Source organism: Procambarus clarkii, chromosome 11 (genome assembly GCF_040958095.1).
Source record: "Procambarus clarkii isolate CNS0578487 chromosome 11, FALCON_Pclarkii_2.0, whole genome shotgun sequence".
Taxonomy (NCBI): domain Eukaryota; kingdom Metazoa; phylum Arthropoda; class Malacostraca; order Decapoda; family Cambaridae; genus Procambarus; species Procambarus clarkii.
In genome coordinates this window covers 36883101-36907164 of record NC_091160.1, presented here as the reverse complement: position 1 = coordinate 36907164, position 24064 = coordinate 36883101, and the positions used below count along the sequence as shown (strand labels likewise).

At 40.7% G+C, this 24064-nt stretch overlaps 2 protein-coding genes across 6 annotated transcripts in view; one reads left to right on the top strand and one right to left on the bottom strand.

Annotated features, from left to right (window-relative positions):
- Positions 1-7259, bottom strand: part of LOC123758316 (uncharacterized) — an 11804-nt gene extending 4545 nt beyond the window's left edge. The window contains exons 1-6 of one of the 3 annotated variants that reach the window (XM_069322615.1): positions 6523-7259; positions 5769-5890; positions 4415-5308; positions 2742-2886; positions 1369-1520; positions 486-653 (exon numbers count right to left, since the gene is read on the bottom strand). In XM_069322615.1, the coding sequence (XP_069178716.1) occupies positions 486-653; positions 1369-1520; positions 2742-2886; positions 4415-5308; positions 5769-5792 (1383 nt within the window). In that variant the 5' untranslated portion in view covers positions 5793-5890; positions 6523-7259. Of the gene's footprint in view, positions 1-485; positions 654-1368; positions 1521-2741; positions 2956-4414; positions 5309-5768; positions 5891-6522 lie in introns of all 3 variants that reach the window. The other 2 variants (XM_069322614.1, XM_045742543.2) reach the window with 2 other exon arrangements.
- The window catches only part of lili (LMBR1-like protein), a 103417-nt gene that overhangs the window by 64282 nt on the left and 15071 nt on the right, over positions 1-24064 (top strand). For all 3 annotated transcript variants that reach the window (XM_045742539.2, XM_045742540.2, XM_069322613.1), the window contains 5 exons: positions 13355-13426; positions 14142-14390; positions 15312-15499; positions 18927-19146; positions 20931-21087. In XM_045742539.2, the coding sequence (XP_045598495.1) occupies positions 13355-13426; positions 14142-14390; positions 15312-15499; positions 18927-19146; positions 20931-21087 (886 nt within the window). The remainder of the gene's footprint in view (positions 1-13354; positions 13427-14141; positions 14391-15311; positions 15500-18926; positions 19147-20930; positions 21088-24064) is intronic.

The window sequence follows — 24064 nt, the reverse complement described above, 5'->3', positions numbered from 1 at the left end:
AGACAGGTGTATATACCAAATATACCAAAGCTAGAAGATAAAAGAAAAAAAAGAGGCAATATGATCACTATTTACAAAATAGTAAAGGGAATCTACAAAACTGATAAAGAAGAATTCTTGAAACCTGGAACCTCAAGAACAAGGGGTCATAAATTTAAGGTAACTAATCGTAGCTGCCCCCCAAAATTAGAAAGTTCACTTTTGCCAACAGGATGCTAGACAGTTGGAATAAGTTAAATGAGAAAATGTTGGAAACCAAAACTGTCGGTAGTTTGATAGCATTATATGACGAAGAGTGCGGGGAAGGCGGGACACCGTGAGCATAGCTCTCATCCTGAAACTATACTTGGGTAATTACACTTATTTCACTGTAGACTAGTAAAATACTATACTGTACTGTGTGAATGTTTTGGTAGCATTGCTTCAGTTAGTAACACCCTATTAAATATGAAGAATGTTACCCTTGAATCTTAGACGATACTAACCACAACGTTGATTTGGTCCTGTGACACTCTGGACTTGTTTTTTGACCATCTGAACACAAGGTCCCTCAGTCGTGGCATTGCCTCAAGGTGCCAGGTGCCGCAACCTCCCCATGTGCCTCCCATGATAGCCTCGCTGTGTGCTGGGTTGTCCCGCATCATATGGAAACACTGAATTGGAAAGAAAAACAATTTACAAATCGCATAAACGAGAAATGCATAGTTTGCATAATTTCATGTTTGATTATTAAGGAGTACTGTATTGAGGTAGTAAAATATGTTAACATGATTGAGAAAATAGAATTTTGAACATTTATACAGATGGCAGGGTATGGAAATTAATATCCATACCAGTATTATTTTAATTCAAAAGGTTTTAAACACCTGCTAATTTCTTTCAGTATTGCAGTTATTTTATATTTTTTAATTTACATGTTTGGCCACTTGTTGATGGGACTTAAGTTGTATTTCTAGACATGCAGGTAAGATTATGTAGGTGCTAATGAAGTACAATGGTTAGATTGAAAAACTAAACCCGTCGTTTCATGAGTACGCTGATCGTGGACTCTGCAAGAGGTCTAAAGTATAAGAGATGTGTTAGTGTGGACTAATCCCAGAATCATGAATTGTATTAAGAGCGAAATCTTTATTTTAAAATTGATTTAGAAGCAGGAATTGAACAAATATATTAATATATATTTCTTGCCTCTTTTGTTGGTCTGTACTGAAACTTTGGCTATAAGTCTTAACAGTGCTCGTATAATGACAAGCGTTTGTGTATGAATTTTGTAGCTTGAAAAGAATAGAAAATGCTGGATGCCATTAGCATAATTCTGCTTTGTATCTCATTTCCATTACTGTACTGGGCATGTATAACGTAACTTACCTTATCAGAATTCAGCCATTCTTGTACGGCATCAACTTCACGCTGTAAAATAGGGGAGTCGGTGTCCCGTATGATAAATCTCTGTACCAGTGGATCTCCCATCACAGCTAGTCTCCAAACGGTTCCTATTGTCCACTGTATGTCACCAAGGTCTGCCAGTTTTGGTACTGATTACTTGAATATCATTACGTCTCTTACAGTAGTGAGATTAGTTTTGTATAAAGTATACAAGCACTGTATATAAGAATATTAGAGAGAAATGTAAATTTAGTGAAATAAGGAGTACAGTAATTTTAGTGTGTTAAAAGTTGGCACAGTATATATTCTATGTGATTACTTTTTTCTAGCATAAAATGAGATTAATGTAGATTGTATGGAAGTTTTATTGGTGTAAGACACAGCATTACTAAAAGTGAATTTGGGCAAAAAACATTGTTATAAGAGAGGAAAGGGAATTATCACTGTGAAATTAACACGAATGGAGAAGCAGTAGAAATTGTTGAAGGGTTTAAATGTCTGAGCTGTGTTACAGACCAGGAGTAAGCTGTACAAATTATATTGAGAGTACAGTGAGTCAAGGAAGAAAAGTGGCTGGTGTATCGATAGTTCTGGTTAGAAAGAATATGATTGGAAGAAATGCGGCCAGAGGGCTGGATGGAGTGGAAGTTCTGACCCTGTATCTGGTATGGATGCAAGCTGCTGGTGTGGCATGAATGATAAATATAAGGAATTAGAGCAGAAAATTGGACACTATTGAGAATCATGTGTAGTGTTAAGAGAATGAGTTAGAAAATAAAATTCCATTAAGAGATGTAGAATGCAAAAATGTCTTAAGTTATTTGATTGATGACAGTGTACTTACAGAATAAATGGTTTGATTTTTGCATGTACAGTATTTAACAAAACTCATGAGGATCAGTGTACAGTTCAGTAAAACTGGTCTTGTGAAGCAGTAGGGGTACTGTATTAAATGATTGGCCGAACATTGTTGGTACAGCACTTGTTTATGTGTAATGCTGTGTGATGTGTAAGATGGGTATAATTTTAATGTTGGACTCACTTTCCAGTATTGATTGCCATTTTACTCCAGGATATTGCCATCCTGCCCTACCATACTGGAAAATGTGGTGATGATAAATCTATGGAAAATTTTTAATGTATATATATATATTAGTACTTATAATGTGCTTCACAGTTCTCTATGCCATCAGTGAAAAAATAAAACTTTGCACTTTATTATGAAAACAATGACAGAATTATAATTTTTCAGTTCTGATAATTATTTACTTTTTTATTATTTTGCTTGTACAGTATTTGAGGAGTTGTCCCAATACAGTACAGTACATCATGATTAATGAGGATATTTAATTTACCTCCCGGGAGATTTCCAACATAACAAAAATCTAGCTGTTTGTATTTGCATGCAAGGGAGCACATCCACTTCTTCTTGACTGGGTCGGAGAAGTCCAGGTCGTGATAAAACCGAACTGACCAACCCGGGTACACCCGTGATAGCCTCTGCATCAGAGTAAAAGCTCCACTGTAGTAGGAGCTCGGGAATTTGCCAAATAAGCTAAAGCTTACTACCTGAAAGTGAGAGCATATGTTAAGCAGTGTTGCTGTGTGCCGACAGATTTGAGTGACTGACCATTTGGTAAAGGGAACTGTGAATTATGTTCATTATCACTTGAACATTTCTCTCTCCTCACCATAGCGTGAAGTTGGGGGAGGGGATCATAATAATTAAGATGATATTCACACCTTGATAAAAAAAGAATCATAAATAAGATAAATGCAAATAAAAACCATTAATCATCATTCATATAAAGATTCACATGATAGTACACAACTGTTGTATGTCAGCAGAACATAAAATAATAATTTTAAACTGTTGATAGTTCAGATTCAAATTCAAGAACTTTATTCGTAAATGTTTGTACATTTATAGTGGGGAAAGTCTCCACAAATTTATAGTAAGTTGTTTACCTATGAGACAATCACAATAATATCCTGTCACTGTTGCCAACTCATGAAGGTTCTTAATGCCTTTTGAATCTTGGCCCTTGTAATCCCTTTATAATGAGGATACAGCATTAAATGCACCTCATCTTTAATAGATAAACTGATACACAGCCAACACTGTATCAGTGTTTAATTTGTATCGCCATTTAAACACACACACACACACACACACACATACCATCACTACAAAAACTATCCTAAATTCAAAATTTTTCCTGGTAATTACTTTACTGTCATTGATACTTCTATAGGCAAATGTTGTGAAGATAGATGGCTAGATACCCCCAATAATAGCCTACTTGACATTAAAAACAAGTTATCCTCAAATTAGAACTAGAAAACTTCCTTATTACTCAACTAATTTCCCATTATAAGGAACAGTATACCATTAAACTTCTCGAGGTCCTTCAGGCCAACAGCTGACATTCCCCAGGATGCAACCCACAACAGTTACCAAACTCTCAGGTATTTATTTACTGCTAAGTGGACAGAGGCATCAGGTGTAGGGGGGAACGTGGCCAAACGTTTTCTCGTGCCTGGACAACTAACCTGAGATCATTTGGCTGCTAGTTACTTGCGCTGATGACTGCTACAGGCCACCATGGTAGTGTTCCATGTACTGTACTCATATATCTAGTACATTTCAATTGAAACAGAAAATATTTAAATTTTCTAAATGAAAAATTGAATTTGCTTCCCAACAATTACTGGAAACCAAATGTCACTAGATAAAGTGCTTAGTTGATCCGATGCATTTAATCTGGACAAACTTTAGTCTTATTACCAACCTGCATAAATATTTCTAATGTTATACAAGTAAGTTTTATTAATTGAAATGGACCATAAAGCAAAGCTGAAAGTTGACAGCGTAGTTCCTAAAATGATTCCCATGCAAAAGAAAAAACTTTGAAAGTTTTAATAATAGATATTACATTATCTATACTTACTGTACAGTACAAATTATATGCTGCACTGCCACACAAGAGTTAACTAAAGACTATAGAGTTTTCTCTTGTATACTCACAGACTGATTAGTTCCTCGCATAGTCGCCCAGTCATTGCATGTTGATTCCTTCATTTCGTCGTATATTTTTGTATGTATTTGGCTTTGCCCTATTGTCTCATTTGGACATGGTGTTGCAGGCGTCAAGTGACGTGTACACGAACAAGGAGCAAGGTTTAGCAGTATATCACATGAATTTTCTGTGAAGGAGTTGTGAGTGGATCTTTCCTCTTGTGTGTTATAATAAGTGATATTTGCACTGTCATGGGTGCCTGGTAGAACATGTCTTCGGAAATGTTGAAAATTTACATTAGTTTCCTGCAGTTTGCTTTTGTGGTGTGTGTTATTTATCTCTTGAGTGTATATTTGATCAGCACTGTTTATTTTTGTAGTATTTTGTTGATCTTTTGCCTGTTGCCATTTGGTTTGGAGGAAATTTTTCCTTTGTGGTGGGTCATACCCAATTTTTTCCATGTAGGCACGTGCTGCTTTATGAATGCGTTCAACACCTTCCAGGATTTGTTCCAGATGTTGTTGCTTAGTATTTGATTGAATGTCATCCCCTATGTCATCTGTTAGCTCTATTTTGTAAGCGTTAGCATTTACTTGGTTACGTTTTTTTGGGACAATAGGCCTAATGTTATTTGGAGTATATTGATAAATCTTGGACTCATCGTTGATCAAGGTGCTTGCCTCTGTATTGGGGAGTTGTCCAGTATCTTGAATCATCATCCAAGGCAGATCTTGCATTGGGTTTGAGATATTAGGTGATTGTGTGACAGTCTTACCAGGTCTTGTGAGGTGGGTTGAAGCTTGCATGCCCAGTATTCGACAGTACAGGGTTCCAAGTACAATACTTGCCATTACAATTAGGGTTATCCTTATTGAACAAATACTGGAGAATCTGCATCGCATCTGCCAGGACATTAAAAAAATTTAATTTGAATGTATAGAGTAAAACCAACTAGCTCATTGCATGTTTGTTTGGGTATAACAGTTAGGCTCGTTTCATATTTAATTGGGAGTTTAATGGAATATTTTATTGTTTAAGTTTTGTAATATAATTAAAGAATCGTATATACTGTAATTATTTCAGCAAAATTTCCTCCTGGGGCCGAGTATGACAAGGCATAGGTGAAAGCATCTGGTTATAGGGGGTAAATTGGACATAGAGCAAGTACTATATCAACACTTAACCCATGGATGTACTGAACAAGGTCAAGTGTAATGCATATAAGGGGCAACAACTTCAAGCTCAACAAGGTCAAGTATAATGCATATAAGGGGTAACAACTTCAAGCTCAACAAGCCACCGTGTACGACAATACAGATGCTTTTTACACCCATAGGTTTATTAACCCACGGAACTGCCTACCCGCTGAAGCCATAGCCAACGCATTACTGCAGTTCAAAATCCAGTTTGATAAAATTTTCAGGAACAATTAGAGAAGGGGGGAACTTTGATAAGGTGTCAGCTTCCTGTCCCTATCAAGGCCTCTGGAAAGATAAGAGTAAGGTAAGTTGGGAAGGTTGCTGTTGAAAGTAATAATCCTATGGGGTAAGTTTCACGAGGAATAGGTTGAATAATTTCCTCACTTGGTTAATTTGGGCACGAATTACCGTAGGTGAAAATAGTTAACCATTGATGTAAGTGAGCATTTTAATCACTTTCCCATTAAGGTAAGTTGAACAAAAAATTGGTGAAAATACTTGCATGGATGAATAGACTAACTTGAAAGTGCATGGCAATGCTGAGCAAGATAAAAAGAGTCAATGAGAAGAGTTTTGATAGAATGTACATTTAAAACGAAGTCAGGATTGATGGCGACCAGTCTATCAATACATATCTCTAAAATGCCTTTGATGCCTAGGCCTCATTACTAGCTCGGAAATATACCAACTGAGGCAAATTTTAAGGCGTAAAAATTTGTTGTCTGTTAACCAAAGATTGTTTTAATTTGTTCGTATATTTTTGTTATGCACAATATTAGGCAATGTAGTATAAATATGTGCATAATATGAATGACATACAACATTTGACTCGTAAATTTAGCAAGGTTAAGTTTGTATAGTCTGTAGCCTACTGTATAATAGGCTAGACTGGGGGGGGGGGGAATATTTTACCTTACCTGATAAGCCAGATGGGAGCTTTACAGCTGTAAATGTAAACTGTTAATGTGCAATGATTTTCTCACTTCTTGAAAGCTTTTTCTCTGTGTATATGAATGTGGATGTGTCTTGTTGTATGTTAAAGGATGTGTATTTATGTATGCATATGTATGTGTATTTATGTATGCATATGTATGTGTATTTATGTATGCATATGTATGTGTATTTATGTATGCATGTGTTTATTTATGTATGTGTATTTACATATGCATATGTATGTGTATTTACATATGCATATGTATGTGTATTTACATATGCATATGTATGTGTATTTACATATGCATATGTATGTGTATTTACATATGCATATGTATGTGTACTTACGTATGTATGTATGTGGATGTTTATCTACGAATGTGTGTGGATGTGTATTTACGGATGTATGTGCATTTATTTGTATTTACATATAAATATGGATGTGTATGTACGTATGAATATGGATGTGTATTTACGTATGAATATGGATGTGTATTTACGTATGAATATGGATGTGTGTTTACGTATGAATATGAATATGTATTTACGTATGAATATGGATGTGTATGTAGGTATGCGTTTATTTGAGTGTGTGTATTTCTGGGAATAATTCGTTGATGTAGATGTGTGTGTGTGTGTGAGTGATGGAGGTGGAGGTGGCGGAGGCGACACACTTAAAGAGACCAACGGTGGGTCAGCGACTGACGCCACCACTGGTGACGACGACATACTTCTCCACCTTCACCCTGGGTGTCTCCCCCTCCCACGGTCGCTCATCCACGCCCTCCCTCCCACCCACCCACTCTTGGGGAAGGGTGGGTGGGGGGGGGTTTCTCCCCTCCCATGGTCGGTGACCCACGCCCTCCCTCCCACCCACACTTGGGGAAGGGTGGGTGAGGGGAGGGGGGTCTTTCCCCTCCCATGGTAGCTGATCCACGCCCTCCCTCCCACCCACACTTGGGGAAGGGTGGGTGAGGGGAGGGGGGGTCTTTCCCCTCCCATGGTAGCTGATCCACGCCCTCCCACCCACCCACACTTGGGGAAGGGTGGGGGGTCTCTTTTCCCCTCCCATGGTAGCTGATCCACGCCCTCCCACCCACCCAACTTGGAAAAGGGTGGGTGAAGGGAGGGGGGTCTTTCCCCTCCCATGGTAGCTGATCCACGCCCTCCCCACCAACTTGGGAAAGGGTGGGTGAAGGGGAGGGGGATCTTTCCCCTCCCATGGTAGCTGATCCACGCCCTCCCACCCACCCACTTGGGAGAAGGGTGGGTGAGGGGGGTCTGTCTCTTCCCCATGGTCGCTGATTCACGCTCTCCCACACACATGCCTTCGCGGGGAGATATGATCACTACCTACAACATTCTTAGGGGAATCGACCGGGTAGATAAAGACAAATTGTTTAACACGGGTGGTACGCGAACAAGGGGACACCACAGGTGGAAACTGAGTACTCAAATGAGCCACAGAGCCGTTAGAAAGAACGCTTTCAGTGTCAGAGTAGTTAACAGGTGGAATGCATTTGGCAGTGATGTGGTGGAGGCTGACTCCATACACAGTTGTAAATGTAGATATGATAGAGTTCAGTAGGCTCAGGCATCTGTACATCAATTGATTGACAGTTGAGAGGCGGGGGCCAAAGAGCCAGAGCTCAACCCCCGCAAGCACATCTAGGTGAGTACACCCACTCACACTTTGGGAAAGGGATGAGTGAGGGGGTCTCCCCTCCCATGGTCGCTGATTCACTCCCACCCCACCCACCTTCCCGTTCAGGACTATGGAGTAATACCCTTGATTTTCAAGTGATCAGTTCCATATAAGCGGGATACAGGGCGTAAGCAGATCTCATTGTTAATAAACAACAAGTAAAACATCCATAAGAATAATGATGCCGGACAAACTAACGTTTAGTAACGAAGCAAACGTTGTGTCAGACAGGAAAATGGCGAACTCTGGAATGAAGGAAGTCCACCACAATTACTTCCCAAATATCTCCAACACCCCCCCCCCCCCCCCGGCCACCTTCAGTACTGCTCGGTGCACAATTCGCTGTTCACCTCAAACAGGAAATGTGTCTGAAATAGAAGGAAATGTATCTGAATATAGAAATCGCAGACATACACAGTACAAAAAAAATACTTAAATTATTGGGGCTGTCTCGACGTCCTTAAACTGTGCTTCTGGGAAGAATGAGATTTTATATATATAAAATATTTATGGAAGCTACTCCATGGTCAGATCCCAGATACGCGCAATTGAATAACTAATTTGAGCGAAAGATGCGATAGGACTGAACAGTGGCACAATCAAAGAGCACTGTGAATATCTGGGATCAACGGCTCTTCTTCCTCTCTCCACCAAGTAAAAGAAATAATGTTGGAGTACAAGTACTTGCCTATTAGTAAGTACAGTACGTGCAAAGTACAAGTGGAGGTGCTCAAGAGATAGACTTAATTATAATTCAGTTCCTGCAGGAAGATTCAACCGCGGGGGGTTGTAAGAGACAAGGCTGGCCTGCCTTGTGTATTTATAATATATAAACTGGGATCTAAGATGTTAGGAATGCGTATGAGGGGTGTGCACGCAGAATTAGAGGTGTGGTGAGAGGCAGTAGTGTGACTTGCCTGTGTGTCACCGTTATATGGTGGTTGGCTTCACCTCCACTGTCGCCCCATATCCTCTCTCGCCTGGTGTATTTTAGCAGTCAGTTTTTTTTTTAAAGCAAGCACCATATACCTATCCCGTGGGCGGTGGTGGAAAGGTTGACAGAGGACACATGAACTGAACCCCACCGTTCATTTAACAAAGCACTCATTTTACATGAAGTACTTACCCATTTCTTGATTACCATTGACACACGGCCCTCAATTTGCCGTTTTTTTTTTCACACTCGATTACAGTGTCGCAAAGTATGTGAATAGTTTTTCTGACAGTTTACATTTAGTCAAGTCTACATCAGGTGGTGGTGCAAATTCCCAGAGGTACTTGTAGCCTAGCCAAAGTTTAGTCACAGTATTGTCTGGTAGACTGCTTATTGGATGATATATAGGTGTATATAGGTGATGTATAGGTGTATATAGGTGATATATACGGGGGGGGGGGTCTTCATTACCCTTCACCCCCCCCCCCCCCTCCCACCTCGTTTTCTCCCATTTTGGTTTTCGGAAACGCTCCTACGTCAGAATAGTTAAGTTATAACACCATGGGTCCAGCAAGTTGTTTATTCCCTATCTTTCATCTTTTCCCCTCTTTTTCCTCTTTCATTTCCTTTTCCACCCTATTTCTCCCCCACCCTAGTGTGTCACATCCATACGTTCCTGTTTCCCCTATTTTTTCACATCCACATTTCGTGTTCCCGTTACCCCCCCCCCCCCTTCCCTTTTTTCCCCGTTCCCACATCTTGTTTTTCCTTCCACTTCATGTTTTCTTCCCCCTTGTCCTCTTCCCACTCCTTGACTTTCTTTACAACCACCTAGTTCTCCTTACAGTTACGTCATCTCCGCACCTATTTTCCCCTAACCTTTACCTATTCTTCCCCAAACCTTTACCTAATCTTCCCCCTAACTTTTACCTAATCTTCCCCAAACCTTTACATATTTTCCCCTAACCTTTACCTATTCTTCCCCTAACCTTTACCTATTCTTCCCTAAACCTTTACCTATTCTTCCCCTAACCTCTATCTAATCTTCCCCTAACCTTTACCTATTATTTCCCTAATCTTTACCTATTTCCCCCCTAACCTTTACCTATTTCCCCCCTAACCTTTACCTATTTCCCCCCTAACCTTTACCTATTTCCCCACCCATTTCCCACCTCGGCGTGGGATTTCCTTATAAATATTTCCACAGGTCATTTATCCTTTCTTGGATTAAGGCGAGTTGGATAAAGTACCCATTTATCCATTTATCCATTCACTGGATAAAGTACCCATTTATCCAAATTGGCATTTATCAGGTGTACAGATATTTCGATGTCGGTTGTATTTCTTAATTGTACAGTATTTCTTTGTTGAAATGCGGTCCGTCTAATTACCACAAGCTACACAAAGCTTCCTGGCAATACGTTAGTAATGAATAAATATGATATATTTACTCATTATAATGTTGGTGCTGAATGTACAACACGAAAAAAACATAATTTTAATCTGAAAAAGTATCTTTTTATAAAGAAATTAGGCGAAAATAAAAAAAAGCTGGTGACACCAAATCAAGTCGACGATCCAAGCTTCAGTTAGGTTAGGTTAGCTTAACCTAACGTATCATATTTATTCATTGCTAACGAATTGCCAGGAAGCTTTGTGAAGCTTGTGGTAATTAGACGGACCCGTTGAAATGTGTTTGTGAACAACGGAAATGCAGATTGATGCTATTAAATGAGGGAAAACAAGGTGGGGGGGGGGGGGGGATGAAGTGCAGTAAATTGTTGCTCGGTTCAGGGGAGGAGCCGACCAGCTGACATTGGTCAAGAACTACACCGGTCATCACTACCACCACTACCGCTATGCTGCTGCTGCTGCTCCTGCTGTTCCCTTGTTGTTTGCTGCTGCTCCTGCTGTTGTTGCTTTTTCCTTGTTGCTTGCTGCTGCTGTTGTGCCTTGTTGCTTGCTGCTGCTGTTGTGCCTTGTTGCTTGCTGCTGCTGTTGTGCCTTGTTGCTTGCTGCTGTTGTTGCTGCCCTGTTGCTTACTGCTGCTTCCCCGTTGCTTACTGCTGCTGCCCCGTTGCTTACTGCTGCTGCCCCGTTGCTTACTGCTTGATGCTGCTGCCACCGTCTTGTTGCTTGCTGTTGCTGCCTTGTTGCTTGCTGTTGCTGCCTTTTCCTTGCTACTACTGCTGTTGCTGCCTTTTCCTTGCTACTACTGCTACTGCCTCTTCCTTGCTGCTGCTGTTGCTGTGTCTTCCTTGCTGCTACTGTTGCTGTCTCTTCCTTGCTACTGCTGCTGTTGCCTCTTCCTTGCTACTGCTGCTGTTGCCTCTTCCTTGCTGCTGCTGTGTCTTCCTTGCTACTACTGTTGCTGCCTCTTCCAAGCTGCTGCTGTTGCTGCCTCTTCCATGCTGCCTCTTCCTTGCTACTACTGCTGCTACTGTTGCTGCCTCTTCCTTGCTACTACTGCTGCTACTGTTGCTGCCTCTTCCTTGCTACTACTGCTGCTACTGTTGCTGCCTCTTCCTTGCTACTACTGCTGCTACTGTTGCTGCCTCTTCCTTGCTACTACTGCTGCTACTGTTGCTGCCTCTTCCTTGCTACTACTGCTACTGTTGCTGCCTTTTCCTTGCTACTACTACTGCTGCTGCTGCTACTGTTGCTGCCTCTTCCTTGCTACTGCTGCTACTGTTGCTGCCTCTTCCTTGCTACTACTGCTACTGTTGCTGCCTTTTCTTTGCTACTACTACTGCTGCTGCTGCTACTGTTGCTGCCTCTTCCTTGCTACTACTGCTACTGTTGCTGCCTCTTCCTTGCTACTACTACTACTGCTGCTGCTGTTGCTGCCTCTTCCTTGCTACTGCTGCTGTTGCTGCCTCTTCCTTGCTACTACTGCTGCTGCTGCCTCTTCCTTGCTACTGCTGCTGTTGCTGCCTCTTCCTTGCTACTGCTGCTGCTGCTGTTGCTACTACTGCTACTACTGTTGCTGCCTTTTCTTTGCTACTACTGTTGCTGCCTCTTCCTTGCTACTACTGCTGCTGCTGCTGTTGCTGCCTCTTCCTTGCTACTACTACTGCTGCTGTTGCTGCCTCTTCCTTGCTACTACTACTACTGCTGCTGTTGCTGCCTCTTCCTTGCTGCTGCTGCTGCCTCTTCCTTGTTACTGCTGCTGCTGCTGTTGCTACTACTGCTACTGCTGCTACTGTTGCTGCCTTTTCTTTGCTACTACTGTTGCTGCCTCTTCCTTGCTACTACTACTGCTGCTGTTGCTGCCTCTTCCTTGCTACTACTGCTGCTGCTGTTGCTGCCTCTTCTCTTGCTGCCACTACTGCTTGTCACTGCCTCTTGCCTGATGTCACCACTAGCTACTTACTGCCTAAGGTCTGCTGCTGCTGCCTCGTGTTGTGTAACAGTTGTGCCGACTCCACATGTGACATATTGCATTCAGTGAAGTGATTTGCCTAAATATATGTAGTGGCCTCTATGGGGACAGTAACCAGGAGGCTTATTAAAAAAAGTCCCCCCCCCCCTCTTTGTTTCTATAAAGTTAGCTTTAGTCTTCATCTGTGATTATAGCTAGAATTTGTACTTACTGTGAGAGGCCATAATAATTCTTCTTTGGTTGATAGGTCTTGAGGACAACACTAAATCAACATGTAGTAGGTAGTTTTTGCAAATTATAGACCGTTTATTTCAGCGATATGAATTTTTATATTTTTGTCGGGTTGATCATAGCAACTTGTTGGTAAATTGTTGGTAAACATCTTGGGCAACACAGATGCCTGTACTTGCCATCTAATATATCCTTCATTCGCCTTTTTCATACACTGACTTCGAGATGGGCAATGCAATAGTTTGAAAATTGCTATGACACAGCTGTTACCATCTCTAGTACAGCTTATTATCACCATTGTTTCTCGCACCATTGGCACCACAATGGCTCCGATTGTGTCAATAAATTGCTTCGCATATTTCCTTCAAATAAATTCTAGACATGTAATGATTTATCAAAAAAAAATGATGGCATTTGACACATTCTAAAGGTGTATAGTTGATTTCGTGTTGATTTCCTATACTGTAGTTTGATTTCCTATAGTTGATTTCCTATACGCCTATACTAAAGGCGTATAGTTGGTGTATAGTTAAAGTATGTAATAAATAATTATTTGCTTTTCAGATGTGTGGGGAAGCTTCTACTTGCCCTTCCTGTACTCTCTCATCTCGTGTCTGGGTGTCCTCATGCTCCTCCGTAAGTACCAGCGTGTTCCTCTACTTCTGGGCTCGTACTGTTGTTTACCATGCTTTAATGTGGTTAAGTATGTGTTTTGCATATAGACAAATGATTCACATTTACCGTTGTTAGAATTTGGAGTAATATTAGCAACATTTTTAATGAATTTTTGCTGTATGAAGAATTTTCTTACGTGTTCAGTATTATGGTGTGTGTTTGTATACTTATTCCTGTACAATTGATATTTTTTTGTATACAATTTGAATATTCTGTATTCAGTCAGTTTTATTACTAAAAAAAGTCTGCCACCAAATTTAATAGCTGGAAAAATCAGAGCAAATAAACAATTAAGCAATAAACATAGTAATTGGAGTTTCTATGACTGGTGATCAATTAAAAATTGACTGATGTACAGTTTTCCCGACTGCACAAGGGATGGCTGACTGTGGGTATCGGGCCTGTTCCGTCACTTGTACTCTATCAGTGTTTAAGCACGTACAGTACTCAAACAGGCCAGGTTTGATTCTCCAAGGGGGTTATTTGATGAATGTTGTTGATTGAGCACTTGTTCCTTCACTCTGCATATATATCCCAGCTCCTTGTCCTCATGTCCCCTTAAAAGTGCTGTATGGTCATAATGGCTTAGTGCTTTCTCCTGATAATTATTTTACCTTTGTAAATTTTGCATATATAATACATGGGGACCAGCTGAGCTTTGAATTACACATTGCAGTGTGTACACCTGTTGGGCTTGCCCACTTGTTTACTGCCATGGGGCGACTGATGGTAAAACCCGGATTTCTACGAGACTTGGCTGAGGAGTACCAGGCTGCACTGCTCGAGGAAGATGCTCTGGCTCGACAGTTGGCACGTCCCTCCCGACCTCATGCGAGGCCTATCACACGCTCCATCTGTAATGCTCTCACTCCTGAGGAACTTCTTCATCAATATCATGCTGTCAAGAAAACCAGAATGAAGCTAGGTAGGTTAATATTGTGCACCTAAATGAAGATTTACCAGTGTTGAATATTTGTTCCTTTTATCATGAAGAACAGGTCCTGTCTGAAGGCTGGGTAGTACGTGTTGTTTATATATTATTAGAGTCACAGTGTAATGTGAAATGTGTATAATGAGTAGAAACTCTCATGTGATTAACATCTTGGCAAATTCTTTACACATATTGCAACAGCTAATTCTAAATTTAACCCACAACATAATGGCCATTCTATTGGCATGGTATCATGGAGACATTAATCTTCGAGAGGAGATTCATGATGTGCAGGCCTACTGTAAAACCTCTTAATTTTTAAGATCCTTTCACAGCGCTAGTATGGAAAATTACTAAGTTGACATAAGTAAACGAACATAGGTTGGAATCACTTATTTGGACTTACGTACTCTGGAACCAGATTGTGAGCCAATTCATAGATTATATTTTATGGAAATCTATATATTTAGAGGAAAACAAAGACATATAAGAATTGACTGTAATGTTTCCAATACCGATTCTGATAGATACTGCAAACATATGCCAGTATCACCAATACATCAGTATTCCTCTAAATAGTACAAGAATGTTTTAATATTGGGGGTGACTGTTAGATTGTTAGACTAGACGAGACTGCTGTGTCTGGGTATTTATGGTTTTATTCTTTATGTGTATTGCAAACATACTCTTGAACACCAAAAACCCAGTACTATATACTGTATATTATTTGATAATCTGTTGCAAGATACTTTGTGAGGATATTTGCTATTGAAAGGATCATGTATTTCAAAAGCTGCTATTGAAAGGATCATGAATTTCCAAAGCTGCTATTGAAAGATCATGTATTGTACAGTATTTCAAAAGCTGCTACTGTATTGTACAAAATACTACATTGATACTATATGACCTTTGCAGACGAGCGTCGTCGTGCGGGAATATTTCAGCGCACTTTAGCATATCCGCTTGCACTGCTATTGCTGCTGGCACTCACTGGTACAGCAGTTGTCATAGTGGGCCTCAACACTTTGCAGTTACTTGTTGGCATTAAGGCCCTCCCTCTGGCATCAGCCCCAGCCATTCTGGGAGAAGCTCAGCAAGGAAAGGTAAGACCCGGGCTTAATTTTTAGTTAAACTTGGTTTTAGACCAGGGGTTCGTAACTTTTTTATGGCCCACACCTGTACAAAATGTTCGATATATGCTTGCACCCCTTACAAAAGTAATATCACATTTGAAGAGGCAGAAGTAAAAATTATAGTTTTGATTAATAAAGGAATAATTTTTGGTGAATCATGATTCAGCCTTCCTCTTTGCTGCACACCCCTGAAATGCCATCTTGTAACCCAGGTTGGGAACCCCTGTTTTAGGCCAAAGCCAAATACTGGGGCAGGGGAACATTTAGCACTAATGTGTGAAACTTATGTCAAGTTTGTATATTGCTACTGTGTTTTTTGTGTCACATTTTAAGTTATTTTCAATAGTGTATGTGTAGGGTGTGGGTGAGGGTGCACCATAGTTATATGATACATCATCAAATTGAGCACAAATTACTGAGGGGCATGCATGTTTCTAACACTCATGTGGCAGATTACGTTCAAAAGATGGCTTTTTAACAGGAGTGGGGGTGAATACTTATTTATTGACAATGCTTTCATATCCATCCACTTGGACTGGTTGGTAAAGTGATGGACTCAATTCTTGCAGGGTCAGCATTCAATTTCCAGTAGTCCAATTGTCCATGCAATGTTCCTGGAATTTGTCCTATCCCAGCTGCAATCATGTTCATGTATTACTTTCGTATATCTATAGTCATGCTTACTGGCCTAGTACTTTTTCCTGATGATTACCTTTCTTACTTTCATAACAATTCATTCATATTATATAGTGTTCACTGAGTTAAGGTACAGGAAATATATTTTGCATAAATATAGTTATTAATTGGTATATAGTATTCGATATTGTTAAATAGTTTTAAGAACAAGTGCTTTTCGGCTTGGTATCCTGGGCTTTGTAACTTTTTGGTTACATTCTAACTAACCTATCTATTAGTCCATTGGTCCTGTCCATTGGAAAATACCCGTTAATTCAAAATTCATATTCAAATGTTTATTTAGGTAAAGTATATACATACAAGGGGTGATACAAATATTGATGAATTTATAGATAGAGCTAGTACATATAATGCCTAAAGCCACTATTACACAAAGCGTTTCGGGCAGTTTCGTTAGTTTGTGAGCATATACGTAATAATTATTGAATAACTTTCGAGACTTTCGAAGGATGATCTTGCTGTTTATTCCAGCCCATCCTCCTGTTTAGTTAGTACCGTTCTTATAGTAACGATGATGACCATAGTACTTATATGACATAATGGACTATAAGGAGGCAGTAATTGTTACTATTGAATTTGGACAAATTGAAAAAGATAAGTTTGTTGCAAAGACATTATCTAACCTAACCTTTCTAGGCCTAATACATGCTGTCTGAGGCCTAATATAGTACATATATGTGCTATACTAGGCCTAGGAATATTTAAGTTTGGTTTTTAGCTTTATTTTTTCGGACTATAAAGTGAATACAGTAGCACCATATTCTATCTAATTGCCTTTTTACATCAATGTTTGTACTGTGGTGCACATAGTTATAGAAAGTACTGTCTAAACAGGAAGTTGGGTTGCTTATTCATAGAGCAGCTTTGTGAATGTAATTCAATAGGACTGGTCACACACTGTAAAATAACTTTGGGCATAGCTTATTTTGCTTTGTAATGTAACCCAGAAATTACACAATTCCATTAAACTTGGTGTAAATAAATATAAATAAATAAATAAATATATATATATATATATATATATATATATATATATATATATATATATATATATATATATATATATATATATATATATATATATATATATATATATTCATTCTTGTATGTTTTGTAACCTTTAAATACACAATAAAGGAAAAAAAAAAAAAGGGAAGGGGGTGGTAGGAGAAAAGCACACAGAAACTGTATTGGAGGGGACCTACATTCCCTCCAATGCGTTATGTGTGGTTTCCTCCGAGGCTATGGGTCCCCCTTCTTCCAGCCAGAGGTGGTACTCCCTTCCCTATTAAAAAAAAAAAAAAAAATATAATATATATATATATATATATATATATATATATATATATATATATATATATATATATATATATATATATATATATATATATATATATATATATATATATATATATATATATATATATATATATATATATATATATATACTGTATATAAAATAATAATTTTTTTTTTAATAATCTTACGTAACTTGTTTGAATGAAGTACACAGTATTAAGTAGGCGAGTTCTTTATTTAATTAGCGTGGAATTCTCTGTTAAAACATTGGCATTAAGTTCTTACCTTGGATTAGCCAGAGACATTCTTGAAAAGTGTCTTGTCTAGTTGTGTGGATGAGCTTCCAGACAGTTCATTATTCTTAACAGTATTCTTAACAAATCCTCGCCACGGCCTTTGTGGATTTGTTCAGTTCATTATATTGTTATGTATGGGTATGGGTATACTCCTGTTATGGACATGGGGTGCATAATTGATGTGGTCACTCATTTATTTACTGGATAGATCCATAGGTGCCTAACCTGACTGATGCCATACATCATTCACAGAGCCCCACACCATTGGATACAAATTTTACCTTTTGAAATGAATGGGAATCTATTGATGAATGGTACTCTAATGCTTTCTTAAAAACACAAGAAAGGATTAAACTGCACATTGGCTGTTGGCCTATGTAATGCTGCTCCTATTTATTGTTTTATTTGTTTACATTTTTTCTAGATAATTAAGTTTATTACTCACCGAGATGTGATATAGGCAAACGTTTCTCAAGCTTATTGAACCTAACAGTTATTTGATAAAGAATTGTGCTTCAGCTTTTCTGTTGATGTAACATTTAAACACATCTTATAGACTATATGAATGTTTAGGAGTATTAGTACTACTAACAGCAATGTGGACGGGTTTACTAATCTATCACACACAGGTTTCCAACATGCTAAATATACGCAACATTATCATTATCCCAATTCCCACGTTCATGGGATTGAAGAGCTCGAAGTTTTTAGTATGATGACAGTGTTACAGAAAAAACAAAATTTTGAGAGTAGATTTTATTTGTAGAGAATGTTTTGCATGTAATAAGATCTACTTTCAAGTTGATGTTTCTCCACAAAGAGTATAAATGTACTTGTAGCAAGGATATCCAGAGTAGCTGTAAGGTATTATTTTTAATTTATGCTTGATACTGTTGGTTGGTCTCTTGGTCTTAATAGTGACATTATGCTGTGGCCGTAGTGTGGGCAAGATAATCACATGTATCCCAAGGTAGCTTCACTTGACATACAGTGTCTCAAAACCATCTTAGTGGTACTGTATGTGGAAAGTTCTTGCAAAATCGTATTATAAAAATATATATTTTTATTGCATATATGTTTGGTAATGTGCATTATATGTTTTGCAGCGGTCAGTACTATTGTCAGTGCTGGGGCCTGTCGGTGCTGTGTTAGAGGTTGTGCTCATCTTGTACCTGATTGCTGCATCCCTGCTGGGTTGCTACTCCTTGCCTGGCATAGCCAAGATCCGACCCCGGCCACAGGACACGCCCATGGTTCACGTCATTGCCAACTGCGTCGTTGTGCTAATTCTTTCCAGTGCTTTGCCTCTCCTGGCTAGGACGCTAGGTGAGTAAATGTTGCTGGAATGTGCACAATGTAGACCCATTTACAATATAGACCCATTTGTTTGTTATTGGAAGTTGAATGGTTTTGTGGTAATGTACAACTTCTATAATACAGGTACTTTTATGTATGGTGTATGAATACTAGTGATAACATTAGGCTTTCAAAAAGCGATGAATAAAATAATTAATTGATGCGTTTATTCACAGGAATATAAGATTATAATTTTTTTGTTGACATATTCTAGGGGCTTCTATTATTTCTTTTCCATTCTCACCCTGTTTCCATGCTTGTAAGATAGAGAGGCTACAGCTAGAAAATTTGTTCATAGAGAGGTGGCAAAAGTGGGCTAATGATGTATACGTAACGTCCTACTTTTCATGCCACTTTTTCTATTCATTTCCATTGCAGGAAAGTAGTACTGCCACACTCTTGGAAAAACATATATATATAGCAGTATTTCAGTCATTTGATATATTACATGTCTAATACATTTCCTCATGAATTGTCACTGAATTTAATTGTCATGTATTGCTTCCATCATAAGACTGTTTACACTCAGACCTTGGGTCTGTTAACCAGACGACACACTAGAAGGTGAAGGGACGATGACGTTTCAGTCCGTCCTGGACCATTCTCAAGTCGATTGTGAATGGTCCAGGACGGACCGAAACGTCGTCGTCCCTTCACCTTCTAGTGTGTGGTCTGGTCAACATACTTTAGCCACGTTATTGTGACTCATCGCTTGCACCTTGGGTCTTGTTCTCTTGCAGAGTATTTTTTCCTATATAGTCACCATGTCTATGTAATACCAACAAACTTTGAGAGTTGTTTACATGCCACAAATATTTTTAGTGTGACTCCATATTCCAACATGACACACGTTCCTCCAAGCATCTATCTCTGTTAATCGTTGTGTATGAGTTATGCCTTATGCCAGGGGAATAGTAAAGAATGTTAGACAAATAAATGAAACACTAGTTTGTTGAATGAAAATAAGCAGAATTTTCAAACATTTGGTGACCACATTAGTGGATATCTAAGTATAGTCGGAGTCGAGAGAAGATTCAAGCAGGTTTTTTGCTCTGGGGAAAACAAAGAGCCTTCATAAGGGAGCAACAGTGTAAGCAGCTCAGAAAGGGTTATTTTGTTAAACTTTATGTTTTATATGTGCACAATTATTGTAAATTTTTTGTACACAGGTGTCAACAGTTGCAGATCATGTGATTCTTGTTCTTAGACTAAGAGTATACCTTTTCTATAGCTCATGTAAACTGCACTACTTTTCCCTAGAATATAGTTCACTATTTAGTTTTAAATCGGGTCCCCAATTACTGCTGGATTAACGTGGGCAAATGGTAAGTTTCGGTGCCCAGTCGACTGTGTGCAGCACTTGAATCTGAACGACATCACTTGTGAAGCACGGGGCAAGTGTCCTACAAAATGACCTTATGTGTTTCTTTCAATAATTGATTTACCTTTAATGATTTTCTTGTTTAAACTACAATTCTACATCATCAAAAATCTTAGTTACATACATTATGAGGCAGCAACAGGGCCAGGTATCCTAATATAGAATGGTTGGGTGGTAAATGTACATTAGGAAACAAAGTATTCTTTCATTTTATGTTCATTCTTTCCATGTTTATAATACAACTCACTGATGTCATTTCACAACTGTCATGTTCGGTGCTTTCAGTTCTTATATTACCGTATCAGTTTGTTTCAACAGCAAACTGTACATTTTCCTCTGAATGTGATTTAATAAATTTTCTTTCTCCTTCCAGGAATCACAAATTTTGACTTGCTGGGAGATTTTGGTAAGATCAGTTGGTTGGGCAACTTCTGGATTGTGTTGGGCTACAACATCCTATTTGCTACAGCGGCCGCATGGTGTCTGGTGAAAAAGTTTACTGCAACTATTAGACATGAAATATACATGAGGTGAGCAATGCTCATTAACATCAATTTATGATTTGTTGTGTTTGCTGTTGATTCCAGGGATTATCACTCTTGCTACCCCCAGTCTAGTCGGATACAGATATAGAATTCACTTTCTTCATATACAAGGCAACCTTGATTTGGCGAACCTCTGTTTGGGAAATCTCTGGTTGCAACCCCTCCTTCCAGGCTTGATTTATTTGGCTGCATTGTCGAACAAGTGTTAGGAGATTCAGTGAAGCAGGGATGCACGGATTGGCTAAAGAAGCAAGGCCAGAGCCCACACACCTCTGGGAAAGTTTCCTTTCGTATGATAGGTTGACATGAAACTTTCCCTCGGTGAAAGTAGCGTGTAGAAAATATTAGGGTATGTAGGGTCAAGAAGCGAAAAATATTCTAATTGTGTAAAAATTACTTAAAAATGTTAAACAAATCTTCAACTTATTGACTTCAGGATTTTGAAACTTTCATCAAAATATTTTTAGAAATTGATTTTATATGAATTTTTTAAAAAGAAGAATGTTTTGTTGATTAGGAGAACAGCTCCTATTAACTGGAACTGAGGGATAATGCAGTAATAAAGAGATGCAAGCACCTGTCCGATGCTCAAAGAAGAAGAATAGTAGTAAGAAGTGTCCACAAAGTGGATATACAGCTGGTGCCTTTATGGCATTGCTGAATAATATATAACAACACTAATAATAATGAATAAGTATGTTATTGTGCTCTATTTTGTTATATATCATATAAATACATTGCCCAATGTTAATATCTGTTACTTTCATCAATGTCCAAATTTGTTTTTTCTGGGGGGAGCCCCGTCGGCTCCCCGGAGCTTTACCGGCTGATATGCTAATGTCAGACTTTGGCATCAGTCATGTGTATGGAGTTCTAGGGCCTACCGGGGACCACGAGCCAGAACCTGGCCCCCTCAGAGAGGCAAGGGGAGCAATGGCCTATAGAAACCCCCGTGTGGTTGGAAGCATTCTATGTCTGCCATCGACCGGGTCAAGCATCCAGAAAGGTAAGCATTCCAAAACAAACCCCTATTCTGGTGAAAATTGCTACCTAAGCCGAACTAGTGAATAGAACTCTTCAACAGAAAACACGGAAACTAGTATGACGTCATACGTCACCGCGCCGCTGTCTGCGCAGCTCCCCCCTCCCCGGGAGGGGGAAGGGGGAGCCCCAGACCTCCCACGCCGGCTATCCACCCATCAGTTCTTCGGCTGATGCTATAGGCAATGGTTATGTGCTCCGGCTCCAGTGGTTGTTTCAGCACTGTACCTAGAGTGTGGTGTCTGTTTTCTAGGTGGTGCGTGAGCCGGGTGTGATTCTTCAGTACTCGGGCTGCATGCGCCTAGGGTTCCCTTCCCTAGGTGCCCTGTAAGTACTGCCCTTGGGGCTTGGGGCCACCTTCCACAAGTTCCTTGGGTCCTGCCCCTGCTTGGCCGTTTACCGCTTGGTTTTCGGCCGCTCTTTGTGTGCTCGGGTGTTCTGTCTCCCTTGTTCGCCTTAGAGTAAGGGGCAGTGTTTGCACTGGTGGGGCGCGGGGTACTGTGCAGCTTGTCTTTACCAATCATAGCGGCCGGCTCTGTTCCGCTTGGGTACGCTGTCCTCTTGCGGGGTTTTCTTTTTCTTTTGTTTATATACCTGGTGGGGGGGTCTGCCTTCGTTCTTGCCCCTTGTGTCCCTTGTGTTCTGAGTATTTCTAGTGGTACCCCCTGCTAGGTCCCCGTGAGTGTACACGTCCCGGGGGTTCAGCTCTTAGAAAGTTGTTTGGTAGCTTGGGTGCCGGTTAGCAGTACCCTGCCTGGGATTACCTGAGCGCGAGTCCTCTTAAAGTAAACGCTCGGGACCCTGGGAAACCCCTGGGGGCGCGCGGGTCCGATGGATGTGACCCCAGAGCCCCCCCCTCGCTTCCAGCGAGTTTGAGGGTTGCTCTCACCTTTTGTCTCTGGGTGACTCTCTGTTTTGCCTCCGTCTGCTGCCTGTGGGGTCGGTGACACCTTCGACCCGGTGTCCTGCGAGTTTGGTTGCTCGTTGTGGCTCGGTTACCCAGTTGTGCTAACAAAGCGGGTGCGGGCAGCAGGGGCGTTGCACTTGAGCCTTGGTGGTGGCAACGTTCTCGTGGTTTCCTCCCCGGGAGCCCCGGGGCTGCCCCGTTGTATTTCGTTTTGGGACTTGGGGGTGTTGGTTGCTTCGGTTCCATCCACGCCCCCTTGTCTTTCCCCTGGTTCACCCTTCCTGCCTGCATCCGGTACCTTACCGTCTGTAGGTTCAGGGCGGGGTGTTTGGTGGTGTTGAGACTCGGGCAGTCTCGGGGAATTCCCCTTCCGGGGTAGTGACGGGGGCATTTGGGCCTGTTCCTCCAGCCGTGTTGTATGAGTCTGCCAGTGGGCTCCCTTCCTTAGTGTTTTCACGGCTGCCCCGGTTTTCTGGTACGGCCGGGGCTTTGGGGGAACGGCTCGGCCCCGGGGCCTGTCGTGTAGGTTCCCGGGGCTGGGGAGGGGCTGACTTGGGGGGGCCTTGGCCCCGTTAGACCCCGTGGGGGGTTTTATCCCCCTCTAGGTGGGGCTTGTGGTTACGCGGAGTGGGGTCTTTCCTCCCCACTCGCCGTACGTGCTGTTGGACGTCGGCCCCTCCCCGGGCTCGGTTCCTTGGCCTTTGAGTCGGTTGGTTCCGTCCTGTGGGTGGATGTTTCCTCCCCCGCTTTTTGGGACGGTGTTTTTGTCATGTTTCCCCGTTCGATGGGGTTCTGCGTGACTTTTGATCTCGGGTGCGCCTGCGCCTTCGTGTGCCTTCGGGACTAGTGTTCTCGAGGGTACGGGAAGGTTTTTCGCTACTTCCCGCATTATTGGAACGTCTGTCGGCTCCTAGTACTTGTCGCCCTGTTGGGCTACTTGTCGCCCTGTTGGGCTACTTGTCGCCCTGTTGGGCTACTTGTCGCCCGGTTGGGCTACTTGTCGACCGTTTGGGA